This window comes from Eublepharis macularius, chromosome 2, assembly GCF_028583425.1.
Source record: "Eublepharis macularius isolate TG4126 chromosome 2, MPM_Emac_v1.0, whole genome shotgun sequence".
NCBI classification, from domain to species: domain Eukaryota; kingdom Metazoa; phylum Chordata; class Lepidosauria; order Squamata; family Eublepharidae; genus Eublepharis; species Eublepharis macularius.
Genome location: NC_072791.1, coordinates 190,740,462 through 190,757,588, shown reverse-complemented (window position 1 = coordinate 190,757,588; position 17,127 = coordinate 190,740,462). Strand labels below are relative to the sequence as shown.

Below are 17,127 nucleotides of genomic sequence, written 5' to 3'. Positions count from 1 at the left end.
CTGGCATTTCCAGTTTAACAGGTGAGGTGGAAAACCTCATCTTGAGATTTCTGGAGGGGCACTGCTAGTTAGATACTGCTGACCTTGACTGATCAATTATCTCACTCAGTATAAAGCATCTTCATGTGATTATTCACATTTACAGTTTTGTTGTCCCTTTGCTGAAATACTGTACAGTGAAATATAATTTTAAAATGGCACTGTTATGATAATTGTAACAATATTTCTTTAGTCACATAATAAACAGGTAGATGGGATTCTGAAGATTTAACAAAAGCTATGGTTTTCAGTTTGAGTTAGAAAGCCCAAAAATATTGTCTTTATCTATTAGAAAATCTATTTCTAGCTTTCTGTGCTAATTTCAGCATATACTAGTCTGAATGTCATATCCTACCAAGCACTCTTTCTTTGCACATGTGCCACTCATACTCTTTCAGTGTTTGTTCTTCAATAGCTTAAGCATGCCTAACTCTGTTGTCTTTTGAAGAATATATTATTTACAAAATATAAATAGTCTTTTATGAGGATAAATTAATGTCCTTCAGGTTCAAGAGCCATGATTGTGTGGACCATAGAACCTTATTCCACTGTTGTATGTTAATTGCTTGGTTCGTGTCCTGCTATGTTAGTTTTCTTTGCTCCCAGAGGCATTTAATTGAAGAGAAGGTGACTAGCAGGTGGTTCGCATAGCATTTCATTAGCGTATTTGATTGTTTTTGACACTTCTTTGGAAGACTACTTCATTACCATGCAAATAGAACCAGCCTCTTTTCCAAGCTAATTGCCATGTAACAACATAAACAATGGTTAAATTGGGACAATGAGGCCCATTGAAACAAAGTATAGCAGTATACCAGTTTCTCATTAGTAGCAGTTACACAATAAGGTTTAAGAAACATATCCTGCACCCAGCCGCGACTTGCTTGTTTCCAGCTCCCTTCCCACAAATTATTGAAATTGTGTCTAAGGCTTGATCAGTGTAGTGGGTGCTGTCAAACTTTGATCGCAATCCATCATAAGAAGAATCTAAGCCCTCCTGGATCAGACCAGTGATATCTCATCCAGCATCCTGTCTCACACAGGGGCCACCCAGTTACTCTAGAGGGCCAGCAACAGGGCATAGAGGCTGAGGCCTTCTTCTGATGTTGCCCCTGACACTGGTATTGAGGTTTACTGCCTCTGAATATGGAGGTTTCCTTTAGTCACCATGGCTAGTAGCCTATGATAGACCTATCCCCCATGAATCTGTCCAAAGTCTCAGACAGAAGTCTTTTGCAATAACTAGTACCTGATCCTTTTAACTGGAGATGCAGAGGATTGAGCCAGGGACCTTCCACATACAAAGTAGCTGCTCCATCACTGAGGCACAACCCACCATGTTTTGTTGTTTACTTAAAGTTATGATTGAAGATGTTGTGTTAAAATGGTTCTTCTGGCAGTGTCAAACTTTAAGCAAAACTACTCGACAGTTGTCTTTTAGTTTCTGTCCGCTTAATCTGTGAGTAAAGAAAAAAAAAACTTTGTCTCCAGAGGCAGTGTGATACAAGAAGCACTTGGCACAGTAGTGGTGCTTAGACGCTACCTTGTATGTGTGAATATCATAATATTTGAGGAGCATCATTTCAGCCAGGAGCCAGAAGTTTTGTATTTAGAAGTGTGTTTAGTGGTGTTGTAGAGAAAGGAGAGGAAAGTTTTGGTGGTGAACTGAATGAAATATTTATTCATAGTCATTTTCAAGGCTACAAAGTCTAGTGTGGTTCATATGTGAATTCCTTTCTAGAATCTCTAGGCCTTCGCAGTAAAGTGTTGCGGAATATTGAAGAACTGCAGATTGAGATGCAATCTACCTGCGAGGCTGTGCCTGATGAATTCCTGTGTCCGATAACAAAGGAACTTATGAAAGAACCAGTCATTGCTGCAGGTAGGTGTGAAGGAGAATTATCCTTCTGTGTGTTTGGAATGCAAAGATGAATGCTTGGATCCTGCAGAACATTTCCATTGATGGTATTCAGCAGCCAGAAAACAATCCTTTTTTGTGTGTGTGCTCAAATTCAAACTACCCTGGTAAACATAGCACATTGTGAAACATTCCTGTCATGGTGATGGACAATACTGGTCTGCTTCCGGAGTTTTCTGCTGCCCTGTTGGCTGCTGCTAAAGGCTTTAATGACCCCTGTGATAGAAGTTTTAACTAAGAGCCAAGCTACAAGTGACACCTGACACAGGTAGGACACTTGTCAGCTTCCCTCAAGTTTTGATAGGAAATGTAGGTGACCAGGTCTTACAGCTTGGCTCGCCATTTAATTGAAGTTAACAGAGCGGCAGTCTATGGGAGGGAGAACATGTGGTCGGGAGGGGAGTGCAGGCATCGGGCTCTTGCCGGGCACCCCCTTCCCCTCTGCTGGATGTGCCTGTGGAGGGTTTCTGTAAACTTCAATTAAATGGAGAGCCAAGCTGTAAGACCAGGACACCTACATTTCCCATCAAAACTTGAGGGAAGCTGACAAGTGTCCAACCTGTGTCAGGCGTCATTTGTAGCTTGGCTCTAAGGCTGTACCCTTGATGGCTCCTAGAATTATCACACAGCTGCTCTATGTTTGGAGGAGTGACTGTTAAAGGCACAGGTGGTTTTGAGTTGTGCTATAGATAAGTACTGCAGATTTTCTGTACAAGTTGTAAGAATATTGCTTTCTTTGCCATCATTATTTCTGCTCTGTTCAGTGGAGCTGTTCAGATAGTAAACAGCCTGCTGAATCCATGCTGTTGCCACCATTTTATTCCTGATTGTCTACTTTCCAGACAAAATGGGTCAAGTAGGAGATGGTGCTGGTAAAACTACCGGCCCAGTCTTGTTCTGTTTGGACTGGAATCACTCCCTTTTACACTGATGCATTTTCGAGTGGCTTTCTGAACTGCAGTAATCTCTTTGGATGTTCACAAGGGCCCCTTGGAGCTTCACCTGAGTGTCTTGGGACTGACTCAAAATAGTCAGTCTGACTGTCGTGTCTTCCATTGTGTTTTAATATGCATTGTCTGCCTCTTTATACATTTTAAGAATATATTCCCCCATCTACAGCTATTGAGAGAAAACAGGTACAATGGAAAAGAACCCAAGAGGTGATTGCTCACTTCAAAGACCACTAAATAGACTCTGTTATATGATAACACAGCATGTTTTATCTATTTCTGAAAATAGAATTACCTGCTTTGCTACCATGTTTGTATAGCAGCAAAACAAAATAGGTCTTTATGTGTAATTGGTAATAGCAAAATGGTTTTAAATGTGCCAGAGTTTATTCTAAGTGCCAAGGCATGTCCCTGAAAAACTAATTTGCTGCTGCTTTTGTTTAAAAAATAATTATGTGAAGGTCATGCAAAATCAGGACTCTGCTGTTCACAATCTTAGACTGCACTTGCACTGACATTTTATTGCTGAATCTGTTCCTACTATTTTATTTATTTATATCATTTATAGTCTACCTTTCTCACTGAGACTCAAAACGGATTACATAGTGTGAGATTAGTACAATCAGGATCAAGGACATTTCCATACAGTAAAAGACATTTCCATAAACAATGACATAGGGTGAATAAATACAAGTTTACAAATACATAGCATTAGCAAGGATCCAATAAAGAGTTGAATAAATGCTGAAACAGAACATAAGCAATTCTAGGGCTAACATTAGACCACATGAAGAATAGGTAGCACATAATAGAAAAGAGTCCAGTAGCGCCTTTAAGACTAACCCACTTTACTGTAGCATAAGCTTTCGAGAACTGTTCTCTTCGTCAGATGCAGTCCAGTCAGATACCGGACTCTTTTCTATTTTGCTACTACAGACTAACAGGGCTAACTCCTCTAGGTAGTACATAGGAGTACATATTTAAAGCAACAGATAATATGTAAGGCAACATAGTGGGGACGTCTACGGTTCCTAACTCATTAACAAAGCATCTGAGACCCCCTCCCTACAATACAACCCTCCTATCTGAGTAAAACAACTTTTTGAATAATTCACATTATTTGCGGAAAGCCAGGAGAGAGGAGGGCTCTCTTGACCGCCTCAGGCAGTCTGTTCCACAGGGTATGGGCCACCACAGAGAACGCCCATGTACAAGCTGCTGTTGATTTCGCCCGTGTGTAGGGTGGTTACCTTCAGGAGACCTTGTTCAGATGAGTGAAGCTGCTGTGGAGGAACACAGGGAGGGAGGCGGTCCCGTAGGTATGCCAGACCAAGGCCATGAAGAACTTTGTATGTAATAACCAATACCTTGAACAGAGCATGGTAACTGATAGGTAGCCAATGGAGTGACTTTTTTCAGTAATTGGAGATTCCTAGTTAACTTAGTGGGAGATTTATGTATAGTGCATTACAATAGTCAAGTTTTGATGTTACCAAGGTGACCAAGTTGGCCATGTCAAGGTAAGAAGCCATCTTCCAGGCTAGAGTGAGGTTGTAGAAAGCATTTTTTTGCAGCTGCATTGTTTTTCTAGTAGTAGTGCTGGATCCAGTATAACCCCTATGCTCTTAACCGAGTCTGCAAGGGTCAGACGAACTCCATCAAAAGTGGGGAGTACAATGTCCTTCAGGATCTCTGCCTTCCCAACAAGTATCACTTCCATCTTGTCTGGGTTCAATTTCAATTTGTTATTTTTCAGCCATTTCACCATGTCTGTTAGGCAGTGATCTAAGATTTCTATTCCATTCTGTGGGGACCTGAATAGCGAGATATAGAGTTAGGTGTCATCTGCATATTGATGACATCCAACTCCATAGCTTTGAATGAGTTCTCCTAGAGGTTTTACGTAGAGGTTGAATAACATGGGAACCCCGCAAGATAGTTTCCATTCTGGAGATAGGTGATCTCTGACAGCAACCCTTTGAGGCCGTTCCATGAGAAACAATTTAAACCAGTCCAGGGCACATCCTTTGATGCTCTCTGCTGTTTCTGAACGCCTCAACAGGATGGCATGGTCTACTGTGTCAAAGGTTGCAGATAGATCTAGGAGGACCAATAAGGAGGCATGACCTTTGTCTATGTTCAGAAAGAGATAATCTACTATCACTACTAGTGTTGTCTCTGTCCCGTGCCCTGGTCTGAATCCAGACTGGAAAGGGTCAAGAGCGCTAGAGTTATCCAAGAAAGTCTGGAGTTGGTCAGCTACTGCTCTCTCAATCACTTTGCACAGAAAGAGCAGATTAGAGACTGGGTGATAATTGGCCACATCAGTTTTGTCTAGCGATAGTTTTTTAATTAGTAGATGGATAACCACCTGTTTGAGTGGCTGGGGGAAGGTGCCTTGAGTTAGTGATTGGTTTACAATAGACCTCAGTGGTTTGCTTATGTGATTTTACTTGGTTTTAGCAGCCAAGAGGGGCAAGGATCAAGTGCACAAGTAGTGGCTTTAATAGATGTCAGGATCCTGTTAAGATCTGTCATTGTAATTGGTTCAAGGCAGTCTAAATGTAAACCAGATGGTGTATTAAGCATTTGTTCCATCTCATTTGCATTGCAGCTAGCATCTAGACCAAAGTGAATTCTTGCTATTTTATCAGTGAAAAACTTAGCAAAGGCCTCACAGCTAATTGTCTATTCTTGGGACTGTAAAGTTTCAGATTTAGGGGTTAGGAGGTGTCTGGATATCCTTAACAATTGAGATGTTTGTGAACTAGCCGATGCAGTAGTTGCTGAGAAATAACATTTCTTTGTCACTTTCATTTCCACTTCAGTGTTTTCTGTAGCATGCTCTATCAGCTTCCATGCGAGTTTTTTACCAGCATCTTTCTAGATGTCTTTCGACCCTCTTCATGTCAGCCATTCCATGATAAACCATGGTGCTGGCTTCCGTCCCAAGTTTAGTTTAGTTTAGTTTAGTTTAGTTTAGTTTAGTTTAGTTTAGTTGGTGTTTAACCCGCCCTTCCCACAAGTGGGCTTAGGACGGGGTACAACAGTCATAAAATACAATTACATAGCAGATTCTACAATAAAGTTCAGCAATTAAAATTATATATATACAAAAACCTGATCTAGTTGGCTACACGTTCCTGCCCTCAGCATACAAAGAGGAGGTAGACAGACACACAAGCTGTACTTGAATACCGGAGACCGGTGGGAGGCTCAATGATGGTCCTGACGCTGGCCTCAACCATAAGCCTGGTGGAACATCTCCGTCTTGCAGGCCTGCCGAAATGATACAAGATCCTGGCGGGCCCGAGTGTCCTCAGACAGAGAGTTCCACCAGGTTGGGGCCAGGACCGAAAAGGGAGGGAGTAAGTACTTACCCACTGAATGAAGTGCTCTCCAGGGCACATACGGGGAGAGATGGTCCCTCAGGTATGCTGGTCCCAATCTGTTTAGGGCTTTAAAGGTTAAAACCAACACCTTGAAACAGATCCGGAATTCCACGGGGAGCCAGTGAAGCTGCTGTAGGATTGGTGTAATATGTGTCCTGTATGGAACACCCATCAGGACATGAGCAGCAGTGTTCTGGACCCATTGTAGTTTCCGGATCAGACTCAAGGGAAGCCCTGCACAGAGTGAGTTACAGTAGTCCAGCCTGGAGGTGACCGTTGCATGGATCACTGTCATTAGGTCCTGGGCTGAGAGACAGGGGGCAAGTTGCCTGGCTTGCAGCAGGTGGAAAAAAACAGTCGGGGCGACAGATGCGACTTGGGTCTCTATAGACAGGGAGGAATCCAAGATCACGCCAAGACTTTAACCAATGAGACGGGCACCAACGGGGCCCTCCCAAAGGCTGGGAGATGGAACCTCGCATCCGACAGCCCAAGGTCCAAGTACAGGACCTCCGTCTTCGCGAGGTTCAACTTCAGTCTGCTCTGCTTCACCCAAACAGACACGGCCTCCAAAGCTCTCAGAAGGGCATCCGGGGCAGAGCCAGGTCGGCCGCCCATAAACAGATACAACTGGGTGTCATCTGCATACTGGTGACATCCCAGTCCGAAACTCCACACTAGCTGGGCGAGGGGGCGCATATAAAGATTGAACAACAGGGGGGAGAGTATCGCCTCCTGCAGGACGCCACATACCAGTGACTGGCGTGTGGACACCCTCTCCCCCAGTGCTACCCTCTGTCCCCGACTGTGGAGAAAAGAGACAAGCCACTGCAAGGCCGTCCCTCGGATCCCCACATCGGCGAGACGGTGGGCCAACAATTCATGGTCGACCGTGTTGAATGCTGCTGAGAGATCTAGCAATATCAATAGTGCCGAGGGCCTGAGGGGTTGATAAGCAGCAGTGGTGTCAATTGCTTCAAGGAGCTTTGTGTTCCATGCTCCTACAGCCACTTCTGTGGAGTACGTGTCTGGAATTCTGAACTTCCCCAAGGCATTTTGCAGTCTGGAAGAGTCTATGAGCCTTTGTGGGTGAATCATTTTAACTGGACACCTCATTTTGTGTGGTGTTCAAGCTATATTCACTTTTGCCTTCAGCAGCTGATGGTTTGACTATGGTTCAGGCTGAATCTCCAACATGGAAACAAGGTTTTCCCTCAAAGGCTCAGTGCAAAATATTAAGTCTAAGGTGTGGCTTCTTTCATGTGTAGGGCCTGTCACTGTTTGAGACAGGCTTAGGGTTGCCTGGGAAGCTATAAATTCCTGAGCCGGGCCTGACTTTGAACATTCAGCATGGATGTTAAAGTCTCCCAGAACAATAAGTCTAGGTGTTAACAGCACTATGGCTGCTAGCAGCTCTGCCAACTCAGAAAGGGTGCTTATGGGGGAGTTGGGTGGTCTGTAAATAAGTTGGCTACTCAATCTATCTTTAATTCCCAGAGACAGGAACATGCAGTCAATAACAGCTATAGCTTGTACTGGAGATCTGTGGAAGTTGAAGGACTCACGGAGATTAATAGCACCTCTTCCTCCCCGGTTACCATAGCGAGGTTGTAGGATGGCATAGCCAGGGGGAGTTAGTTGGGATAGACACACCTTGTCATTTTCCTGCAACCATGTCTCTGTTAGGCAAGCCACATCAATTTTCTCTTCCTGCAACATCCCAGCAATGCATGCAACTTTGTGCCTAACAGGTCTGGTATTACATAATATTAGTGTAGCAAGGAGGGGTGGAAGTGGCACCGTATTTCACCGTAGGTGAAATACTAGATAGGTTGGATAAGCAGCGAGCATTACTGCTTGATGCTGGGTGCCTTTGGTAAGTCTCACTCCCATATCTACAAGCTCCTAACTGCACTTGAATAGTAAATTCACCAGACTTTTTCAACCAAGCAAGTAATAAGTAAGAAGCTCGGTGTTGCACCCTACAATCACATATTGGAATACCAAACATGCTGGGGGTCTCATCTCAGGCAACAGTCTAGGGCTACAATTATGGTATATTTAAGCAAGCAGTGTTGATCAGTGACGTTCTTCCTATCCTCTTGTGTCCTCCAACTCATGTAGCTGATGACTGCTCCCCAGCTGCGTGCCCCAGGTTAAGAGCCATGGGCTAAGAGCCCTTGTGCTCTCACCCTTCAGTTCGTGCCTCCTGCATGGGGTCCCAATTAAATAGCTATTCCAGGCTAACATCAGTAGTACCTGTGAGGAGAAAGGCAAGTAGGAGGTGGGGCTTGCATCCCAGTTGCAGATCAAATTGCAGATCAAAGGGAGCAGCTCTCTGCATCTAGGTCTCCTCACAAGCAAGCCTGCCTGCATGGGGGTTCCAGTTAAGTAGCTATCCCAGGCTAATATCAGTAGTACCTGTGAGGAGAAAGGCATGCAGGAGGCAGGTCTTTGAGCTCTGGTGGTTTGGGTCTAATGTACCCAGTGGGAAGCCCAAGAGACTTGTGGGTGGTTTAAGTAATATTATATTTGTCTTCCAGGTCACATGATAGAAATAGTATAACTTTTTTTCAAAATAGCATCTTCACGCTCTTTTAAGGGATTGTGAGATCTCTTTTCTGCAGTTTGCAGACAAAATAAAAAGGAACGGCAGGAGCTCTTTCACCACTACCTCTCAACAATAGTGGGAACAGCACAGAAGTGAAGTGAATGTGGGAGTAAATTACTAGTATTTGCAAGCATAAACTTGCTCCTTCTAGCCACATACTCATAATTTCTACCTTGTTTATTTTCATTTCTAGCCCAGTAAGAAATACTTTTATGAAATGCATTAGACATATCAGTAAACCCATGATTACTGTTTCAGTGCTTTTTATATCTTCCTCCTTGATACCTGTCTTACGCCTCAAATGTGCTAAATACAAATATTGGGATTCATTTAATCCTTGGTTTTTTCGTTTTGAAAAGGTGATAAAGACAAGCAAACTACATTTATTGAATGGTAATTGAATCTTAAAATACAAATGGGCTTCTGAGGAAGATGTGTATAACTCAACATAAGTATGCGATGGCTTTTACAAGAAAGTAGCATCTCATACATGACTTTTTATTTAGCTGTACTGAATGAGGGCTATTAAAATGCAGATTATCAATTGCAATTTACTGCCTAGTCACGTCACTGTTTTGGTCCTGCTGTTTTATACATGGAAGGCGATGGGCTCAAGGGACCCTGCATAGCAGTTCTGATGATTCCTTTGACAGCTCCGAGGTGGAACTTGGGAAAGCAATTTTAAAGCAAGTATTAAAAATCAGTAATAGAATAGAAGAGCTGAGAATCAAAACCTTATACCGAAGCACTTTTTTATTCTGATAATTTTAATTCCAAGGAAAGCAGATTACGTATTTTCCACCAGAGAAAACTATAGTCAACGATGTGCAAGATGTGGGCAAAATTTGATTTGTACATAATGTATCTCGTTATTGATTTCAGTGAGTGGTAATCTACATTGTTACTGATCATGGTGTCTTCAGAACATTTTATTAACCACTAGGCCTATATATGGTTGTTATACTACTGCAGTTATAAAGCGCTAATAATTAGCTGATCCTAATAAAATTTTACGCTACTGATGCTTGTGGGGGGCAGGAATCCTGTGGTTTAACAAAGCTAACTGAAATTTTAATAATGCTTTATAGTTCAGGAGGGACATGTTCCTTTCCCCAGCAATGGGAAAGACACTAGAGGGAAAAGAAGCCATTGTCCTTGACAAGGAGGAGGAAACAAGAACACATCATGTAAAATATGAAAGCAGTGAATGCTTGCAAACATATTATACAGGATTTGAGTTCAGGGACACCTTAGAGACCAACAAGATTTTCAGGTTATAAGCTTTTGAGAGTCAAAGCTTTTGAGAGTCTTCAAACACCCTGAAGCTTATTCCTTGAAAATCTTGTTGGTGTCTAAAGTGCCACTAGACTCAAAACCTGATGTTCTACTGCAAAACAACACAGCTACATACCTGAAACTATGCATCATACAGGTACAGTAGTGAGGCAGTCAAGAAGACTGGCTGCAACTTCCTTTAGAGCAGTGGTTCTTAACTGTTAGTACATGTACTACTGGGTTTCCTTAAAATTTACTCAGCATTCACTGTCCCTTAACACACACACACACACACCCCGTCTACCTGCAAGTGTGATGTGCCATCTCCTACCAATCCCACCTGCCATAGATAACCTTTTGGCATGCTAAGTAATAACAACAGAGTGCCTGTAAATGTCCTTGGGGGGAAATGAGCTCTTTGTTTCTATCATAGTGGGACCCAGGTTCTTCAGCAGAGTGACTGCTGGGACATAAGATGCAAAAGGTTGAAGTTTGTCTCTGCTTAATGTGTGAATCAGCCCCATGAGTAGCAAACCTAACAAAGATCCATGAGCAAATGTAGCTGCATGTAAGGAAAAGATTGGTTTTTGAGGAGCAATTTGGAGAGGTAGAAAGAAAATAGTACCCTGTAGGTATTATGGAAGAGATGGTCAAAGCCCAAGGAGTATTAAAAGAAAAATACATTTTTAAAGGTGGAACTTTTGGGGTGCCTTGGCTGGATCCAGACCAAAATGTTTTGGCTAATGATGCTAGATAGGTATTAGTTTTTTTTAAAAAAAATAGTTTTTTAAAAAGTTTAAAAATATTGTCAAACCTAAGGCCATTTTAAAGAGCCCTAGGAGTTTTCCTGCCTTTTTCTGTTAACAAAAAGTGTCAAAAACCAGATTACCATACAACGTCTATATGTGGGTCACATTTTTCATGTATAACACATGCAGTTTTTCACTGTGAAGCTGCTTTATACAGTCAAAGCACTGGCTGCATCTGATTCAATACAGTTGACTTCGGTTGGTGGCTGTCCAATTGGTCTTTCCCATCTCTCTTTCTTGAGATTGTTTGAACCAAAGATGGTGTCTGGGACATAAATAATAAATAGTAATAACTGCACTTATATACCACTCTTCTAGACAGATTAGTGCCTCGCCCAGAGTGGTGAACAAATTAGTGTTATTATTATCCCCACAATACAGCTGGGGAGCTGGGGCTGAGAGGAGTGGCTTACCCAAGGCTACCTACTGAGCTCATGGCAGTAGTAGGATTCAAACCAGTAGAGTGCTGATTCGCAGCCGAACCACTTAACCACTGTGCTACATGTCACATACTGATCTTGCTTTTATCATGTAGAAGGGTTCTGAGCTGACATTGTGCAAGATGAGCAGCTAGAGCTGCCCATGTAGTCTTCTAAAGGAATATAGAATTGTGCCATTGACATGCTTGGCAAGAAGGGTCAAGTGAGGAGACTGACTCCACCAAGACATCATCCCATATGGTGGTGGAGAGAGCCCTCAAGTCAGAGTTGACTTGTGGTGACCCCTGGTGCAGTTTTCATGGCAAGAGACTAACAGAGGTAGTTTGCCATTGCCTGCATCTGCAACCCTGATCTTCATTGGAGGTCTCCCAATTACTAACCAAGGCCGACCCTGCTTAGCTTCCAAGATAAACAGGATAAATAGGATTCTAGGTCTTTTAATAGGCTTATATGTGCATAACCCTGGCTGTTAGGTTGTGTTGGGAAATCACTCGAACAGGCCCTGCTTGCTGTTACAGACCAATGCATGCACCAACTTCTGAAACAACATAGGCCCTTGCTGAATTGGAGGTGGGGGGAGCTGCTATTAGATTCAAAGCTCATTTAACCAGGTTCTGTTGTGTAATATAGTCTATCCACCCTGTAGGGAATTGAGGGAGTTCTTCAAAAAACTTGTGTCTGAATATATTGCAATTCTTGTTAAGGCCGCTTTCTAAAATATGGGTTTTACTTTAAGATTGGGGTAAATACATATAACCCTTGTTAGCAATTAAGATGTGTTTATAATTTTCTCTTTAGATGGCTACTCTTACGAGAAGGAGGCAATGGAAAACTGGATCATTAATAAAAGGCGCTCCAGCCCCATGACAAATCTCCCTCTTCAGAGACTTGGACTTACCCCAAACAGAACTTTGAAAATGGCCATCAATCGCTGGTTAGAATCACAGCCAACACACAGTCCAAAACCACTGTCTTAAATAATTTGAATATTCTTTCAAATTCAAGGAAATGAAGCTGGAGATGGGTAATTTAGATTGTGTATTGGTGCAGGTACCTGTCTTGTCTATAAATGCATATTGCAGTTAAACTCCTTTACACTTAAATGTGAACAATTGGGGGGAAATTGAAAATTTCTGTAGACTCTTATTAAAGTAAACTGAATAATCATAAGAAATGTTCACTCAAAAAATAAAGCTGTTGACAAAGGAATCTTTTACAACTAAGCATATTAAGTCTTCTGAGTCAGGAAGTGTTGTAGGAGTTTGAAGAATTTTTCATTGGTATTTCAGATTTCGAATGCCCTGATTATATGTGGCCTGGGACACAAGTCAGCCCTGGCAAAATTACTCTGGCTGGGAGCCAGCACTGACATCATGCTTCTTTAATTAACTATTCGATATTACCTTCAGTGGGGCATGATCAAGTACTAAATGACAAATCTCTCAAACTATGCTGAGAAGCAAATTAAGTGGGCACATCAATGATGTTTCCTACAACCGTGATGCTCATAGTATACCCCAGAAGACTTCAAAGTGCACAAACAGATCATGTGTGTGGTATGCCCCAATCTGCAAGTAGCCTGATATTCAGTGATTGTCATGCCCACTAGAGGGCCAGCACTGAGCCAGACACCCAGGATGAGACAAAAAAGCAAGACAGCCTTTTAAAGGTTATTCTTAGCTGGAAAAGTAACTCATTGAGCCTGGCAAATGGCCATTAAATTCCTAACCAACCCTAAAGTTGCATCACAGATAACTGATCCAACTTTATTTTGTAGTAACAAACAGTACACTGCTGGATTGGAAACTATATTAATAGTCTTTTATTCCATATGGGAAAAATACAGTAGCTGTGCAAAAAATAGATCTACAGAACGAGAGAATAAAATAAGATTTTACAAATACCAGGAGAAACAATAAATAAGCTAAAGAGTAACAATTCATTTAGAAATTGCAAATGTTTATGGAATTTTTAAAAAACCGTGCGAGAATGCCATTACAATGTACATACATACTGTACACAAGGGAATAATTTGTTAAAGATTGGGCTTGCACAAGCTGGAATATTCTGTTGCCCTTTATTACTTACAGGAATGTCCTTACAAATTAGTCATCTTGAAAACATCCTTACAACTAAGAAGTTTCCCACTGAAGCACTGAAGGTAAAGTATCAGATACCCTTCCTATAAAAGTAAATCCACATATTCCTGCCACCAAAGTTCATTGGGTTATCTATAAAAACATAGCAAAGCTTGCAGTCCTCTTCCTTATTCTCCATCTTGTTACTTACATAGCACCTCAAAAGGTGTTTAGATAAACTATGTAAAGTGCTGTTATATGTTGTTAACATGTCATATATTACTCAGTGCAATAACAGGATGTTGAACAAAACACATGCAACCCCACCCCCTGTAATTTATTTGCTGCCTTATTTGCTATAAAAACAAAATTATTCACACATTTAAATAAAATATGGCTGCTGAAAGATTTGCACAGAAGTGACAGAAGGTCTCCTGAAATTACACCTGTATTAAGATGAAAGAGTAATACTTAATCTTCAACAAGAAAACAGTCATGGACAGTTCTGGATGTGCTATGGATCCCACCACCTTGTAGGAGTTAAACCATTTTTAACAAGATATATACATGGCTGTACAAAATAAATTCATTAACCTTTCAAAGAGTTGGTATTTTTGCTAATATAGTTAATCAGGCAAGAATGTTTAAACCCTTTCTTACAAAATTTGATGCTAAAGATGGAATTCTTCCTACACTGCATTAACAATTCTTAACTAAGTGATGGTAGCCCATATTTTGATTAATACTACTGGACATCACAGACAGCCTGTTTAATGTCAAGGAGGCTGGATGATCAAGTTTGTTATACACCCTGTAAAATATCAGCAATTAATATTAGGTATATACCACTATGCACTAAGTTTTACAACCAAAGAGAGACATGGTTTCTGATAAAATAGGTTGACCTATTCACACATTAGATTCTACAAAAGATCGCTTTGGCTTTGTCGAAGAGACATGACTTGAATGAATGTCTTTATTAATTGGAGAGTGCTGCTTAGAGAGTACTTCCTGGTATAAGTGACCCACAGGCTTAGCTATCCTGCTGTCTTGTGAGGAGGCAGATGCTTGGCACTTGAGTTCCTCAAGTTCTTTAGATTGCATCCCATTCTGAATACTCTCCCCAGATGTTAAAATGGAAGAGGAAGAGAATGTTTGATTGACATAACTGCCTAACTGCTTGGCAGGGAACTGCTCACAGCTTGAAGACAGAGTTCCTCCAGTTGTAGAAGCACTTTTCAGGAATCCTTCTGCAGTCTGGCCATGCCAACTGCGATTTGATGGGTTCATCTGCTGCTGGAACCGTGCAGTTTTATCCATGACACCCATGAAAGGAGTATTTCGAGGCCTGTGTTCTGCTGTTCCACTCTGAACTTGGTTAGTTTTGCCTTCCTTGAGTCGAACTTCAGGACCTTGCCCTTTCAGGCTCTCAGAGAAGCTGCTGCTTGAAGATAAGCTGCTTGCAGAGCTAGAAAGTACCATGCTGGCAGAAACGGGACTAGAACTCATAGCACTCTGCTGTCTTATCTCAGTAATTCCTTGAGATGCAAACTGAACTGTTTTCTCCATGTTTGGAGGAGCATGGACAGCTAGTCTCTCATGCGTTTTGGATTTAGTTATGAAAGCGTGAGAAGATCCTTTGTCACTATGCTGCAAGTAGGAAAACTGTCCGGCTGTTAGTCTTTCATTGAATGCTGCAGAGCTGCTACCTCCAGTAATGTTTGCAGAAAGTGTGTTTGTACCATCCAAATGTTGACTTTTACTGTTGCTTAGATTTGTAAGGTGCCTGGAGGGCACAGGGCTTGGGGGAAGATACTGAAGGGGTTGAGTTTTTGTGCCAGGCTGACCAGTTCCAGCTCTTGCTCCAGACTGGACAGAATTCAGATGCTGATTAGTTTTTACTATTTGGGCTTGTTTTGTGGGCTGCATTGTCAAGCCAGGCTCTCGTAGATATTTACTGCCTGCTCTATTTGGGGGGGATATGGGCCTGAATTTCTGAGGGTTCCCTTCCAGAGGGTTTCTGTTACAAGAGGAAGTCGCTTGGGAAAGCGGCAGTCTCTGTGTGGATGGACCAGGCAGCACCTCCTCATGCAAAAATTCCTCCTCTTCTATCTCTTCCAAGCTGAAGGGATCCTGCACAAGAGCTTCCCCCTCATTGTCAGAGTCATTACTCTGCTGGGTTGGCAGAGGACCTTGCTGCTTTTGTTGCTGTGTTCTCTGGAGTTGTTTGCACTCCTCTTCAACTCGAGCGAGCAGTCTCTTTATTTCTTGGTTACCAGGGCACAACTTGATGGCTTCACGCAGATCACTGAGGGCTGCATGAAACTGCCTGGAGAAGGAAGAAACTTATTCAATAAACTAGGCACATTTACATTTTAACTACTCCATACCAACCAGCCTGTTTTGAGGATCCTTGTTATATAGAACGCCTTATAAGCATCTCATATGAACCTTCAGATTTGTATGCTAAGTCCTTGCTACCATATCCCAAAAGATACCACAGATCCTTACAGGAAGCAATATACATCTAGCTGGCTATCAAGATAATAAAAGGTGGTTTTATTCATTGGTTACATCTTTGTCGCACTCTAAAGAAGAACGAGATCTACATAGGGTTATATGGTATAGTCCTCAGGGATCTGGCATGTAGCAACTTCCTTGCAACATCTAAATTTCCAGCAGAACACTCGTACTTGGCTGACATCATATAATATTATCCCACTATAGGCCAAATGTTGTGAGATATAGTTCTAAAATAGCAGAAGCTAAACCCGCCTTTATATAAAGTATTGCCCTATTCTCCTCTTTTTAACATACTATATATGCTGTAACGGAAAGAGTGAAAGACAGCTTGAGCAGGATGCAATTACAATAAAGACAAATAAGTCTAAATATACTTCCCCTCCCCGCCCCCGTCTTGGTATAGAAGTGATATTTTAAGCTACAGGGGAGTGGGGAGCGGGGAACTACAGGAAATATTAATTTGCATCTTCGTATCTAATTCTGAAAAAGAGCAAGGTAATTCATATTATGGTGTTTCCCATTTCTATGTATGGGTTTGAAAGTTGGACAATGAAGAAAACCGACAGGAAGAAAATTGATTCATTTTAAATGTGGTGCTGGGGGAACGTTTTGCAAATACAATGGACAGCCAAAAAGACAAATAAGTGGGATCCAGATCAAATCAAGCCTGTATTCTCCCTAGAAGCTGAAATGACAAAACTGAGGCTAAAATGACAAAATTCAGGTTTTGTGACCAAAACTGTCCTTTGGTCACATCTTGAGAAAACTCACTGGAAAAGACAATGCTAAGAAAAGTAGAAAACAGTAGGAAAACAGGAAGACCTAACATGAGATGTCTCGACTTCTGAGAAAGGCTGTTAATGATAGGATGTTCTGGAGGACTTTCATTCACAGGGTCGCCATAAGTCCAAAGGGTCTTGATTGTGCACGCACACACACACATCTAATTCTAAACATGGCCTCATGAATTAAAGAACCTGCACAATTGGGAGATGTTCAGATAGGCTGGATTTTTCTACAGACCCATGCTAACCTCCAGGTTTGCAGAAACCCCCCAAGTTTTAAAAAATGAAAATGGTTAAGTCCCCCAAG

General features: G+C 41.8%; 2 protein-coding genes across 3 annotated transcripts in view; one reads left to right on the top strand and one right to left on the bottom strand.

Annotated features, from left to right (window-relative positions):
* Positions 1-12,657, top strand: part of WDSUB1 (WD repeat, sterile alpha motif and U-box domain containing 1) — a 36,448-nt gene extending 23,791 nt beyond the window's left edge. For both annotated transcript variants that reach the window (XM_054970197.1, XM_054970198.1), the window contains 2 exons: positions 1,781-1,921; positions 12,233-12,657. In XM_054970197.1, coding sequence (XP_054826172.1) covers positions 1,781-1,921; positions 12,233-12,411 — 320 coding nt within the window. In that variant the 3' untranslated portion in view covers positions 12,412-12,657. The remainder of the gene's footprint in view (positions 1-1,780; positions 1,922-12,232) is intronic.
* A 497-nt stretch (positions 12,658-13,154) lies between these two features.
* The window catches only part of TANC1 (tetratricopeptide repeat, ankyrin repeat and coiled-coil containing 1), a 201,141-nt gene continuing 197,168 nt past the window's right edge, over positions 13,155-17,127 (bottom strand). The window contains exon 26 of the mRNA XM_054970196.1: positions 13,155-15,841. Coding sequence (XP_054826171.1) covers positions 14,422-15,841 — 1,420 coding nt within the window. The 3' untranslated portion in view covers positions 13,155-14,421. The remainder of the gene's footprint in view (positions 15,842-17,127) is intronic.